This window comes from Macadamia integrifolia, chromosome 3, assembly GCF_013358625.1.
Source record: "Macadamia integrifolia cultivar HAES 741 chromosome 3, SCU_Mint_v3, whole genome shotgun sequence".
Classification (NCBI taxonomy): Eukaryota; Viridiplantae; Streptophyta; class Magnoliopsida; order Proteales; family Proteaceae; genus Macadamia; species Macadamia integrifolia.
Genome location: NC_056559.1, coordinates 11,725,572 through 11,739,259, shown reverse-complemented (window position 1 = coordinate 11,739,259; position 13,688 = coordinate 11,725,572). Strand labels below are relative to the sequence as shown.

At 39.3% G+C, this 13,688-nt stretch overlaps 1 protein-coding gene across 1 annotated transcript in view; it reads left to right on the top strand.

Annotated features, from left to right (window-relative positions):
* LOC122073988 (SWI/SNF complex subunit SWI3D) overlaps positions 1-13,688 on the top strand; it is a 17,148-nt gene extending 3,460 nt beyond the window's left edge. The window contains exons 3-7 of the mRNA XM_042638744.1: positions 11,091-11,801; positions 11,910-12,076; positions 12,160-12,737; positions 12,916-13,115; positions 13,207-13,688. Of these exons, the coding sequence (XP_042494678.1) occupies positions 11,091-11,801; positions 11,910-12,076; positions 12,160-12,737; positions 12,916-13,115; positions 13,207-13,584 (2,034 nt within the window). The 3' untranslated portion in view covers positions 13,585-13,688. The remainder of the gene's footprint in view (positions 1-11,090; positions 11,802-11,909; positions 12,077-12,159; positions 12,738-12,915; positions 13,116-13,206) is intronic.

The following is a 13,688-nucleotide window of genomic DNA, read 5'->3' as shown; positions in this document are numbered from 1 at the left end:
TTTTTTAAAGTAAGATTGGCTTTAGACAGTGGTCTCTAACTCTGTAAACAGAGTTGTGCAGTTCTGCTCTCTATCCTTAACAGAATGAATTGAAGCTTTCTGCTGCAACCAGGCTCTCCAAAGAAAACTGTCAAGAGTCTTAAATATCTGTTATTGAAATGGTATGACATAAAATTATGAGTACATAGCTCAATGGTTGGATGAATGTCACTACATTAACAAAATATACAGGGATTTGCAGCTCCTATTAGGGAATAGCTGGAATAGCTGTTTGTCTAGGTTCTTACTTCAAACTGGGTGCTAATTTGGATAATTTGAAAGATAGAGAACCCAATTGGCAACTAGATTCTTATGCGAGGAGGAAACGAGAAAAATAACTCCTCATTGCCCATGATTCATGAGAGTGAATTGGTACTGTAGAGTGGATATCACCAAGAGAAACCAAGATATTTTTTTTGGATAGGTAGGTGAGAGAAGAGAAGCCAAGATGTTTTTTTGGATAGGTAGGCAAGAGAAACCAAGTTTATTTTGCATGTTACCAAATATTCACTTGGCAAGTATACATAACTTATGGACGATATGTCTCATGGACTATCTGAGTATCTGGATTCTGGATACGTAGAAACTGAAGGATATCTGAGTAGAATGCCATAGATATTTTCAAAATGTTCAATATTGAGGTGATTTAGCTTATTGGGTTCTGGGAAGGATAAGAATAAATTCACTGACTAGTGCAATAAACTGGCTTTGGTCGTGGGAGGACTTAAAAGAGTTTTTTTTTTTCTATTTCAAAATTTTAATATTAATGCAAACCTGTATCCTAATGCCCTAAATTAGGATCTCAAAGGAGTAGGGCCTGCAAGAGGGGGGGGGTTCCCAGACACAGTAGGTTAGATACGAGATAGGAATACATGGAAAATAGGGCAATATTATTCAAAGAATCTGATAGCAGACCTGGAGAAGATAATCGATTAACTGGAAACATAAATTATTTAAGGGAACAAAAAAGTTGAAAATATCAGAATTAGGGGAAATAGGGAGATCTGTTGACTTTCAATATTGTGATCTGTTGGTCCCCGAGTTCTGGTCGAGTGACCTTCCTGTTTGGCGCCTTCAGGTATGTAAAATATCTTAGAAATCTCAGCTACCTAGAAGGGATGATAGGGCTAACTTTTGGAGACTATAAACATGGCAAGAGGGGGGGGGGAGATGAACAATATATGAATGGGAAAATAGAAAACTAAGACCAGATTCTGAGAGAGAGAGAGAGAGAGAGAGAGAGAGAGAGAGAGAGAGAGAGAGAGAGAGAGAGAGAGAGAGAGAGAGAGAGAGAGAGAGAGAGAAGTCTAACCACCAATTTCATAGTAGATTAACTAATATTGAAGGATACTTGAATTACTGAAACAAACTGGAATTGAGTGAAAACAGAGGTGCTGCAAGGTTTTAAAAGAGATGAAAACTGATCTGAAACTTGTGGAGAACTAAAGGGAATTAAGAAGAATATGGATAAGAGTAAGCATGTAGGAATCCACCGGTGTGGCTTTTAAACAACAACAAACACAGCCTTATCCCAACCTAATGGGGTTGGCTCCATGGATCTAACCAAAGCCAAAATAGGAAAGATGAAAGTAAAAAGAAAATAACACTACACCAGAAATTCAGAAAAATCTCAGCTAAATGGGGTTGGATACATGGATCCTTTCCCTCTAATTGGCTCTATTTGAGGTCATACTTGGGACAAGACTTAAAACTATGCATGCCTTTCCTCATTACTTTTCCTATGGTCATTTTAGGCCTGCCCCTAGCTTTTTTAGCTCCTTCAATATGAATCAGATCACTCCTCCTTACTTACTTGTAAAGTCATGTTGGAACACTTCTTATAAGTTCCAGCTTGTTTTGATTTACGTTATGAGAGTCATAATCAGTTCCTGACAATTCTGTTGCAGTCCATGCATAAAATTCATTAGTAATTTTTGGTATGTTTTTTATCTCTGTTAGAATATGTAATAGGTGCCGCGGGGGCACATTGGCCTTTTCCCTCTTCCACTGACCCTATTTAATGAGGCTCGGCTGAAGGGGGCATACTTGTAATTTTGGCTCTTATTTGCTTATTATAAATAAAGGGCTTGTGTGGTCACTCAGATCATTCAAGCATTCTCCCCTACTCATGCTATTAACATGGTATCATAGCTAATTTTCTGATCTAGGGTTTTCAGCCTTCTCTCTCTCCTTCCAAAAAATCGCAAGCCTCCGTCCTCTGATGTAGATACGGCTGCCTTTTCTTGGTTGGACCAGCATGACCGACTTTGGAAGCCAAAAGCCAAGAAGAACCAGTCCAGACCAGGGTTTTGGTCCAACAAGGGTTGGAAATAAAATTAGTAGTTTACTTAGTATTTTATTTCATGCTTTTATTTTTCAGATTTGAATGTAGGAGTAGGATTTACTTCCTTGCTTTGGTTTCCTTTTTATAGTTGTTTCCTAGTTTAGGCTAGTTTCCATTCTATTTAAGTTTCTAATTTCATGTTCCTATTTTCCTATATATTAGTTGTAATCGATTGAAGATTGAGAGAGCGATTTGATTATTGAATGAATGTGTTGAGTGTGATTCTCCTTTTCCCCCTCTCTACTTTGATTTCCCCTCCCTTCCCTAAGGGTTCTCTATCATCCTCTCAACATCCACTTTCTCAACCTTAACCCTCTCCACTTCCTTTGTCTCCCTAATTCTCCATAGGGTAGCACTAATGAAGTGATTCATATGAATCTAGTTGCTGTCCTATACATTACCTCAATGTTTTAAACCCAAAAAACATGCGAGTATTGATTAGGTTCTTTCCCTCTCGGAGGTTTTTGATTCTTCCTTCTTAGAGTTTGATTCTTATTACTTTTAAGAACAAATCTCCACCAATTGAAGATCAAGTACATCAAATTGGAAGGACTCATCATTAGTTCACTACTTGCAAGATTGAAGCCCATCTTCACTTGCGATTCCCCAAAAGTTAGGGTTTTTCTTCCAAAAACCTAGACGCATTAATTTTTGGGTTCCCTCCCTTAGAATCAGTTGATATTCGGAGGAGACCCTCTTCACCCCTATTGAGGAGATTAATCTTCTCTGTGGCCCTATTTTCTAAGGTTGTGTGTGTGATCCTCATCTTCTTCAAAATTTAGGGTTTTCTCCTAAAGCCCTAATTTACCTATCTCACTAGTTCTTCATCAGAATCAAATATATTTTGGAGTACTTCATTACCCTTACAAGGCAATTTGATCCAAATTTGGGCTCTTTCTGATGGCTGGTTTTGAAGCTTTGGTATTTTTTCCATTTATTGTTGATTTCCCCTTGATGCCATCATGTCTGAAGTAACTACTGCAATCTTAGGATCTGATGGGCAAGGTCGCAATGAATACATGCATTTTGGTACTAGCTCTGTGAAATTGGAGGGAACTTGATGTAATACTGTAATTGAGGAAGCTCAAAACAGTATCAGGATAAGATCTTTTCTCAGAGAATAAAGAACTCTAGATTTGGAGAATAAAATCATGCTGAAAATTGTTGAAAGATGAAAAAGATAGAACAATAGACAATAAAATGACACTCGGGCTTCACATCGTAAGCTGGATCAGTTGGATCAAACACCAATCTACCTTGATCAAACACAAGAGATTCTTTATCAAACACAAGAAGAGAGTTGCATAAGCAGACTTTGTTTTAAAATTCTAAGTCGTCTCTGAATGCTTACAATTGATCACTATTTATAAGACCAACTAAATAAAAACATTACATGCCGAACTTCCACCTAATAGTAGTAGAAAATCTTCACCTATTAAAGTTGGGGTAGGAAAGTCTTTATCTTCCAACTATTAAAGTTGGAAAAGTCTTCACTTATTCAAGTTGGAATAGGAAAGCCTTCACTTACCAGCTACCAAGTGTGAAAAAATCATCACCTCTTAATGTTGAAATGGGAAAATCTTCACCCACTAACTACCAAAGGTGAAAAAGTCCTCACCCATCATCACTTGCAAAAGTGAATTGATTCCCCCCTTCAGTAAAAAAGTAAAAGTAAAAGTAACTTCTAATCACTTAAATTAAACTGACATTGGACCAACATAGACTATGGTTCAATTGGACTAAACTAAGACTTAAAAGCATGAAATAAAAAATAAGTACGGAAATTAAAAATCATCAGCAAGTTCACATGCTAGTTACTCTTGTTGGCCTTCTTCCTACGGATGTAGGTCTTCAGATCTGCATCATAACTCATTACCTCATCAGGTCTAGATCTACCTACCTTACTATTGTTGAGGTATCATTGGACACATCATAGACAAATCAAAGAACCCTCTAAAGAGGGTACACCTTATGACAAATTGATCATTAATGACTGGTAATGTCTTTTTTGATCAATTCTATTCATCAATCTATTTCTAGGGGATTCTTGTTGTTAGAAACTACTTCTTAGATCTGGGTTGGTGCCAAGAAACCTATGAACAGATACAAAATGATGCTCAGGTATTTGATTTTCTCAAGAAATTTTGTACCACTACTCAGCAAGCACTCTCTGTGTCCAAGTACTATGCTGAACCTCACAGTCTGTCGTATGACCTTGACCACTTTACGACCGTCACCCTACCAATATTGAAGACATTATTGCCTATACTAAGCGTGTGGACAAAATCAGGGTGTATGATTTCTTGACTGGTTTGGATGTTGAGTATGATCAGATTCATGTCCAGGTACTTTGCAAATCTCCCTTCCCTACTCTGGAATAGTCCTTTGCCCTGGTTCATATGGAGGAGTGTTGTCGTAACTCTATGCTTCATCCTCCCACTAATAAAAAATCAGCCTTACAGATTGGTTCTACTACTACTACTTCTGAGGGAGCAACTCGTATCTAGTGACACCACCAAGGAGGTTGTTAAATGTGAACACTGAAATAAAACATGCCATACCAAGGCAACATGTTGGAAACTTTATGGAAAACTAACTGATTTGGAAGCTAAGCGTGCTCATGTTCGATCCAAAATCAAGGCAAATCAAGATGAAACTGTTGACACACCACCTGCAACTAATACTAGTCTCTTCTAGGAGGTACTCCAGGCTTTCATGTGCATGCTCAAGGCTTCTAATTCATCAACTCTTACCAATTCAGCCTCTTCAGGTTCCAACTTTTCTCATTCAGGTATCATGTTTTGTGGTTACTGTGCTTTGGTAGTCTCAAGACCTTAGATCATCGACTCTGGTGCCATTGATCAAATGATTGGTTCTTTCAGCTTATTCCACCAATTCTCACCCACTTCAGGCAAAGACAAAGTTAGGGTAGCAGATGGCACCCTATCCTCTGTCTCTGGAATGGGTTCTATTCAGTGTTCTTCTATTACATTATCTTCAGTTTTACATATCCTTAATTTTACTACTAACATACTATCCATTAGTAAACGTATTAGGGACTTAAACTGTAACGTAACATTTTTTCCTTCCCACTGCATTTTTCAGGATCTGGCAACAGGGAAGACGATTGGATGTGGTAAGGTGCAATGTGGTCTCTATTTGCTTGATGATGGTTGTCGCCCTACAATTACAATAGCTATTTCCCCTCATCAACTACCTTCTGTCTCTGATTAGCAGTAGTGGCACTGTCGTTTAGAACACCCTTCACTTGGGACATTATCTAATTCATTTTCGCAATTAGTTAAACGATGTACTAGGGATGAATTTTTTTTGTGAAGCTTGTACTCTGGCTAAATAAACCCGTTCCAGTTATTTTCCATTAAATAAAAGAAGTTCTTCAATTTTCCATTTGGTTCACTCTGATGTATGGGGTCTGTTTCCTTGACCATCTATTTCTGGTAAACGATAGTTTGTGTCTTTCATTAATTGTCAATCTCGCACAACTTGGCTGTATATGATGCAACACAAAAGTGATGTGTTCGGTTGTTTTCAATGATTCCATGTGATTCAGACATAGTTTCAATGCTACTATAAAGATTCTTTCGTAGTGATAATGGTATAAAGTAATGGGCGAGCTTCTGGCACAACGGTTAAGTTGCACTATTGCCACATGTTGGTCACAAGTTCGAAATTTGGAAATAGCCTCTCTTGTGAAGCAGGTGGTAAGATTGCATACATTTGCCTCTTCCATCCCTGTAGTAGCGTGAGCCTTGTGTACTGGGTTGTCTTTTTTATAATGGTACAAAGTATATGGAGGGCCAGTTTCAGAGATACCTTACTAATCATGGGATTCTTAATTAGACTAGTTGTGTTGGTACTCCAGCTCAAAAATGGAGTGGCCGAATGCAAGAACAAGCACTTATTGGACAATTCCCTTGCCATGATGTTTGCCAGACAGGTTCTCTCTCAGTACTGGAGTGATGTTGTCCTCATTGTTGCTTACTTGATCAACCACATGCCTACTTGAGTTCTCGATTCCCGGACTCCTGTTGACGTTCTTCAAGGGAATTTTTCCTTTTTGGTTCCTCCAAAGATTTTTGGGTGTGCCTGCTATGCTTGGGATCGTCATTCACTAGGGAAATTGGAACCTTGTAGCATTAAGTGCATATTTATGGGTTATTCTCCTACCCATAAAGGATACAAATGTTACCATCCTCCTACTCAGCGTACTATAGTCACCATGGATGATGTGTTTTATGAATCTGTTGGCTATTACTCCTTGCCACCTCTTTAGGGGGAGTCTGTTATTGATAGTGAAGAGGTGACTACGAATCTGCTTGCTCCACCAATGTATCTGCCATCATTCTTTGAGATTCTCATGCTCAGAAAGAGAGTGAGGGGACAAAGATTAATGTTCTAGCCCAAGGGGAGATAGAGACTACTATTCTAGCTTAGGGGAGATGACCCCTATTCAACGTACTATTGGAGAATTTCAGAGGCAGATTGATAGTTCAACTCTTCAGGTGTATAGTGCAACTTTAGACAACCACCACTATACAACACCTTTGCACATCTCCTCACTAGCTCTGGATCCAGAACCTACTGACCTTAACATGTCACTTAGGGATAATTCCTTATTCTGACCCAACCTATTGCTCTTAGGAAAGGTACTAAGACTTGTACTCAACATCCCATATCCCTTGTTGTCTTTTATAATTCCCTTTCTCCCTCTATCGTGCTTTTTTGTCCTCTCTTTCTTCTGTTCTTGTTCCCTATAATTGGCAGGAAGCGTTTGCAGATGGAAAATGGAAGGCATCAACGGTGGAAGAAATTGGAGCCCTAAAAAAGAATGATACATGGGAATTTGTGACTCTTCCTCCTGGAAAAAGACTAGTTGGGTTTAAGTGGGTGTTCATGGCAAATCAAAAAATAGATGGCTTAGTAGACAGGTACAAAGCTAGGCTTATGGCTGAAGGATTCACTCAAATATATGGAATCGACTACCAAGAGACATTTGCATCGGTTGCCAAATTGACTCTGTGTGAGTTTTGCTCTCATGTGCTGTAAATCTAGGATGGGATCTCCAACAACTTGATGTAAATAATACATTCCTCCATGGAGAGCTCGATGTGGAAGTGTATATGGATATTCCACCAGGATTCTCCCAATGATAGAAGTCATAGAACTTAGGGCAATGTCTGTGAATTGAAACGTGCTCTCTATAGGTTGAAGTAGTCACCTCGAGCATGGTTTGGGAGATTTCACAAGGCAATGACCTCTGTGGGTTGTAAGCATACTAATGCTGACTATACATTGTTCATAAAAAGGTTTGGATATAGAATTACTATGCTCATTTTCTATGTGGATGACATCGTGGTAACATTAAATGATAGTGCTAAGATTGATCGTCTCAGGGGCTTTCTTGGCCGAGAGTTTGAAATAAAGGATCTTGGAACACTAAGATATTTTCTTGGGATTGAAGTTGTCTGGTGATGCAGATAAGTCAGTTAATGGGCTTATTTTATTGGACATAAGCCTTGGATTGGGTTATGTATGTGTTAGGCCTTTGATCCTATGGGTTTTCTTTGTAATGTGTCACTTTAATGGGCCTAAAATATGGGTAGAAAGTAGGAAAACGAGATTTAATTCATTAATTTAGTTATAGTCCTGTTTTGAATCTATTTCCTTTGTTATTTCAGTTTTCTAGTCAGTTTAGGTTTCCCAATTAGTTAAGCATTGGGTTAGGCATTTCATTTTTAGTGTTTGAGTCAATTTGAGTCTTCTATATAAGTTTGTAAAGGGCTACAACATTGAACACGAATTTAAATGAAAAAAAAGTAAGCTTTGTGCTGAAAAACTGTGAGATGCAGTGCTGTGAGAGACAACTTGGGTGAGATGCCCTAGGGAAGAGTGAGATGCTTGACCTAACCTATTTCCCTACCCCATTTTTCCCTTCATTCTCTTATTTCTGTTTTGTTCATACTATCTATCTCTGAATTTGATTTTTATTGAATTTAATAAAGATCTTGCCTGGATTAGGATCATTTGATCTGTTATCTGAGACTGGTTTATTGGGTTGTCATCCTTCTGATACTCCTATGTAAGCTAGTACCCGACTCAAGGAAAAGGAAGGTGAACCGGTTGACAAAGGTCGTTATCGACGGTTGGTAGGAATACTGATCTATCTCTCCCATACATAGCATATTGTTGTGGCTATTAGTTTGGTGAGTCAGTTTATGCATGATCCCTATTCCTCCGAAATGGAGGCGGTTCATGCGTATCTTGAGATACTTGAAGTCGGCTCCAAAAAATGGGATCCTTTTATCTCCTCATGATCATCTAAGGTTATTGTATATTCGTGGGTGGGAATCTTGTCACTTGGCGCAGCAAGAAGCAGAATGTGGTAGCTAGAACCAGTGCTGAAGCAGAATTTTGTGCTATGGTACAAGGGATTTGTGAATTATTGTGGTTACGCATACTATTGGATGATTTTCGGTGTACCTGTTCATCTTCCAATGATGCTCTACTGTGATAACAAGGTTGTTGTTAGTATCGCTCATAATCCAGTACAACATGATTGTACTAAACATGTGGAGATTGACTAACACTTCATCAAAGTGAAGTTGGATGCTGGTTTGATTTGTGTTCCCTTTGTGAAGTTTGGTGATCAGTTAGCTGATATGTTCACTAAGGGGTTAATCGGGTGTGATATCTATGCACCAATTTGAGGGGAGTGTTAGAATGTGTAATTAAGTGTTGTAAGGGCACATTGGCCTTTCCCCACTTCCACCAACCCTATTTAATGAGGGTTGGCTGAAAGGGGTGTGGGCATACTTATAATTTTGGCTCTTCTTTGCTTATTCTAAATAGAGTGCTTGTGTGGTCATTCAGATCATTCAAGCATTCTACCCTACTCATGCTGTTAAAAATTTCCTTTTCGTGTTTGTTTAGTTTAGAAGTTCAGTTGTAAATGTGTTGTAAGGCTTCACTGCTGCACTTAATTGATTGAATGAAAGATTGGCTTGTTGCCTTTAAAGTTCTGTGGTGATCCCAAGGTCATATCCCCCTCCTTTTCTTATTTTCTTCCTCAGTTGAACAGGTCAGATACCTTTACCTTATGTACGCTATTCTTCTTCAAGTTTTCAGATTCTGTTTAGCTTAATCAACTACCTATCGTGCTTCTAGTTTTTGTTCTGAGTTTCACCTTAAGTTCTGGTTTTAGAAGACTGATCAATCTTGCTGTCGGTTCCAGGTGTCCTACTCTGAGTGTGATTTTTGAGAAACTTTTTCAGATCAATATTCTGTTATTGCTGGAATTCATTTACTGTTTATTCATTAAGCTGAACATTATTCAATTCTGTTCTGAGCTCTTTAGTTCAGTATGCAATTACTCAGTTTTTGAATTATCCTACTTCCAGTAGGACTCTTCAGTAGCTTAACATCCAACCATTGGATTGATTTGAAGTTTTGATATTCTGTTCACTTATCAATCAGAGCCTTCGGCCAGCTTACTTGTCAAATCAGTCTCTGATTTACTGATTTCAGTTTCCTCTTAAACCTCGAGTGTTTTCCTTTACTGCAATTCTATTTTCTGCTTGATTTCTAAACTCTGTCCTCAGATGATTTAGATTAGCCATCAACATGTTTCTATAACCACACAATGACATAGCTTTCCTAATCAGCTAAAGATTATTCTCCATGTAACTTGTTGGCCTGAGACACAGTCATAATCTAGTTTCTATTTATTTCTGTTACAATATGTGTTCTTGACCCTAGTGCATGACCTTATCCCCTTAATTTCACACCAAATCACCACTGCAGTGTACTCAATCAACCATAGTTTTCTCACCTTCATCTAACATCATGCCTGGACATGGGACATTCTTTCCCCATGCTTTCTGATTCTGTAACCAGAGCCTGTTCCAGCCTGTTGGAGAATTTCAACAAAACCTCAACTCCATTAACAATTAAACACTATCAAGTTCCATCACTCCTGACCCTTCTCCCTAAGCCCTTCTCCCTACTTAAACACCTCTTGCTACGACTGGATCATCTGAGCCAAAGCGTATCCTGGTCAAATGACCTTTACTTTCTTGGAAAGGAACCTTGCGGATAACTGGGATTCTGATGGTTTGGGTGATAGAGATCATCTTGTTGGGAAAAACCCTACATGAACTGTACAAGTGCAGCTATGCCGGTTATAGATCATGTTTCTTGCATGTGTCATTCTCTCGGTTTCCCCTTTAACGTTTGGATGAACACCATAGAAATCTTCTTGCCTCAACATGCTATTTGGATGTTGGCTGCCAATAAGCTTCTGGGGTGGTGAAAACCATGTGGAGAATGAAGTCAGTGGTCATGTCAGAATGGTCCTATAGGCAGTTGCTGTTTGATTATGCCAGACTATGCAGTCGGATTCAGATTTGAAAGCCCTTATTTATTGCTGTTTTTCAAGTAAGAGCTTAAAATAAAGTCATAGGATGTGCCAGTTCTGTTTCTAATGGAGCTTAAGTTAAGCATTATCTGCATTTGACTGATATTATTGCAAAAGTAAGCTGTTCTCACAGTCTTCATCTGTATTTCACTTCACAAGGTAATTTAATTTAAGTATCTATTTCTGAAATGTCGGGGCAAGTCTTCTATAATTTCCTGCCTGTTTTTTTTGAATTTATGTTGAGTTCTGAGCTATTTATGTCTTGCTTTGCAGGCAGATTTTGATTTATGCTCTGAGTGTTATAATGATGGGAAGTTTGACTCTGGAATGTCCCCAGCTGATTTCATTCTCATGGAACCTGCTGAGGCTCCTGGTGTAAGTGGGGGTAGTTGGACAGATCAGGAGACTCTCCTGCTTCTGGAAGCCCTGGAGCTTTATGGAGAGAACTGGAATGAGATTGCTGAACATGTGGCTACGAAAACCAAAGCTCAATGTATCATGCATTTTGTTCAAATGCCAATCGAGGATATGTTTTTGGAGGGTACAGATGATTTTGATGCCAGTAGCCAAGGAAATACAAATCCAGGTTCAACCAATAATAATTCATCTGCTTTGAAGGATGTTCCAGAAACAACCGAGAGTAAGGCAAACAAGGAGAGCAAAAGCACAGCCAATGAGGACAGTGTCAGCACAGCCAATGAAGAGAGCAAAATCACAGCCAATGAGGAGAGCAAAATCACAGCCAATGAGGAGAGTAAAAGCACAGCCAATGAGGGTAAAAGCTTAGCTAATGAGGAGCAATCCCTCTCTTCACAAATGGATCTGTCAAAGTCAAAAGATGGAAGTCAATTTAAGGTTGCTTCAGATTTAGATACTAACCATGCACTAAAAGCCTTGAAGGAAGCATTCCAGGCTGTTAGCTCTCTTCCTGAGCCTGGAGGTTCACTTTCATTTGCTGAAGCAGGGAACCCTGTAATGACATTGGTATGTTGGAGATGTCCCCCATAAACACACTGCTACTCGTTAGTCATAATTGCATGCTCATTCCACCATGTGCTTTTATTTGATTATTGTATTTATTTATTTCTGCAGGCAGCATTCTTAGCACGCCTGGTGGAACCTAATGTTGCTGCGGCTTCAGCCCGTAGTTTACTAAAGGCTATTTCTGAGGATTCTCCTAGCATTCAGCTGGCTACTAGGCACTGTTTTCTTCTTGAAGATCCATCAGATGACGTGAAGGAACCCTGTGTCTCTGAGAGGTTTGTGGCTTGGTTATGGGTATATTATGGTTTAATTAGTCACACTTGGAGTGCTAGATCTGATCACTTTGTAGGAATTGCAGTGCTGTTGTTGAAATGGTTGATGCGGAGGCCCAAAATAAAAACCAGGATGTGGAACACCAGGGGGACGAAGCCCGCACATCAAATTTGGATGGAACTGATGCGTCTAATGATTCTACTGTCAAGAAAATTGAGAATGCTGTTCCAAAAGAGGAGCCATTTGCTTCTCCTAATGAGGGTTCGACGGAGAAGCTGTGTGTTTCAAAGGTGCTAGATGACGCAGCAACTGAGGAGATGGTCACCACAAGTTCTCAGGATAAGGTCTCACCAAGTACTCAGCAAGTGGTTGAACCTACTGCTGTGAAAGAATCAAGTGAGCCAGCTTTGCCTGGGGATGAAAAATCAAACTCAATGAAGGACGATTTGGCTTTGCCAGCAGAGGACCCACCAAGTTCTGTAAATAAATCAGTTGATGTAGGTTCAGTGGTCGAGGCCACTCAATGTGAAGAGGTTCCAAAGGCCGTTGATATGGAGCCTGATCCAATTCCCTCTGAAGAGAAGGAGAAAGAGACTCAGCAACCAGTTGCACTTACTTCAGTGGTTCACAGTGGAACTGATGAAAAAACTGCAGATAATACAGGTTCTTACAGTGAGATCTTTTTGCATTTCCCTTTACCCCTTATAATTTGGGCGAGGGAAATTATGTTATATGCTCAAATTTATTTGGTGGGTGGTGTTTGGGGTAAAGTTTGGTGAAAATCCTTGACTGATGATATCAAGTATTTTTTCTGATCATATTTCCCTCGATTTTCTTGCAGATCAGGATAACACAAAACAGATAGATTGTAAAAGTGAGAAGAAGTGCAAATTGAATGAAACTAAAGATCATCATAATGTAGATAAAGCAAAATGTGCTGCGATAACTGCTATCTCAGCTGCAGCTGTGAAGGCAAAGCTTCTTGCCAAGCAAGAAGAAGACCAAATACGACAGCTTACTACCTTTTTGATTGAGAAGCAGGTACCCTCACAGGCAGATAGGGGTAGTGATGGCTATCTTTAGTGGTTTACATTAACCTGATTTTGATCTATCATTCTGTCATCCACTGCAGGTGCATAAGTTGGAGACCAAGTTGGCTTTCTTTTCTGAGATGGAAGGCATGATAATAAAAGTCAAGGAACAAATGGATCGGTCAAGACAGAGGCTTTACCAAGAGCGGGCCCAGATAATTGCCACACGACTGGGCTTACCCGCTTCCTCATCGAGAGCATTACCAACATCATATCCTAACAGCAAAATCCCAATGGGCTATACAAACTCGGTGCCAAAGCCATTGCCAAGCATTAGCTCTTCAAAGCCTTCAGTTAAAAGAACCATGATGACTTCAGCTCCTCTCCTGTCAAACGCATCTATTCCCAATAGTGTCACAGGAAGTTTAAGTCATCCATCAAACCAGGACAAACTTTCTTCAGTTGGAACAAATTTGTGATCCAATTACAGACATGCTGATGTAATCTTTTTTCACTTCTATACAGCAGCTCTGTGAGGTCTATTACCAACTATAACAAGTAATTAATTGTTTTACTGGGAAAA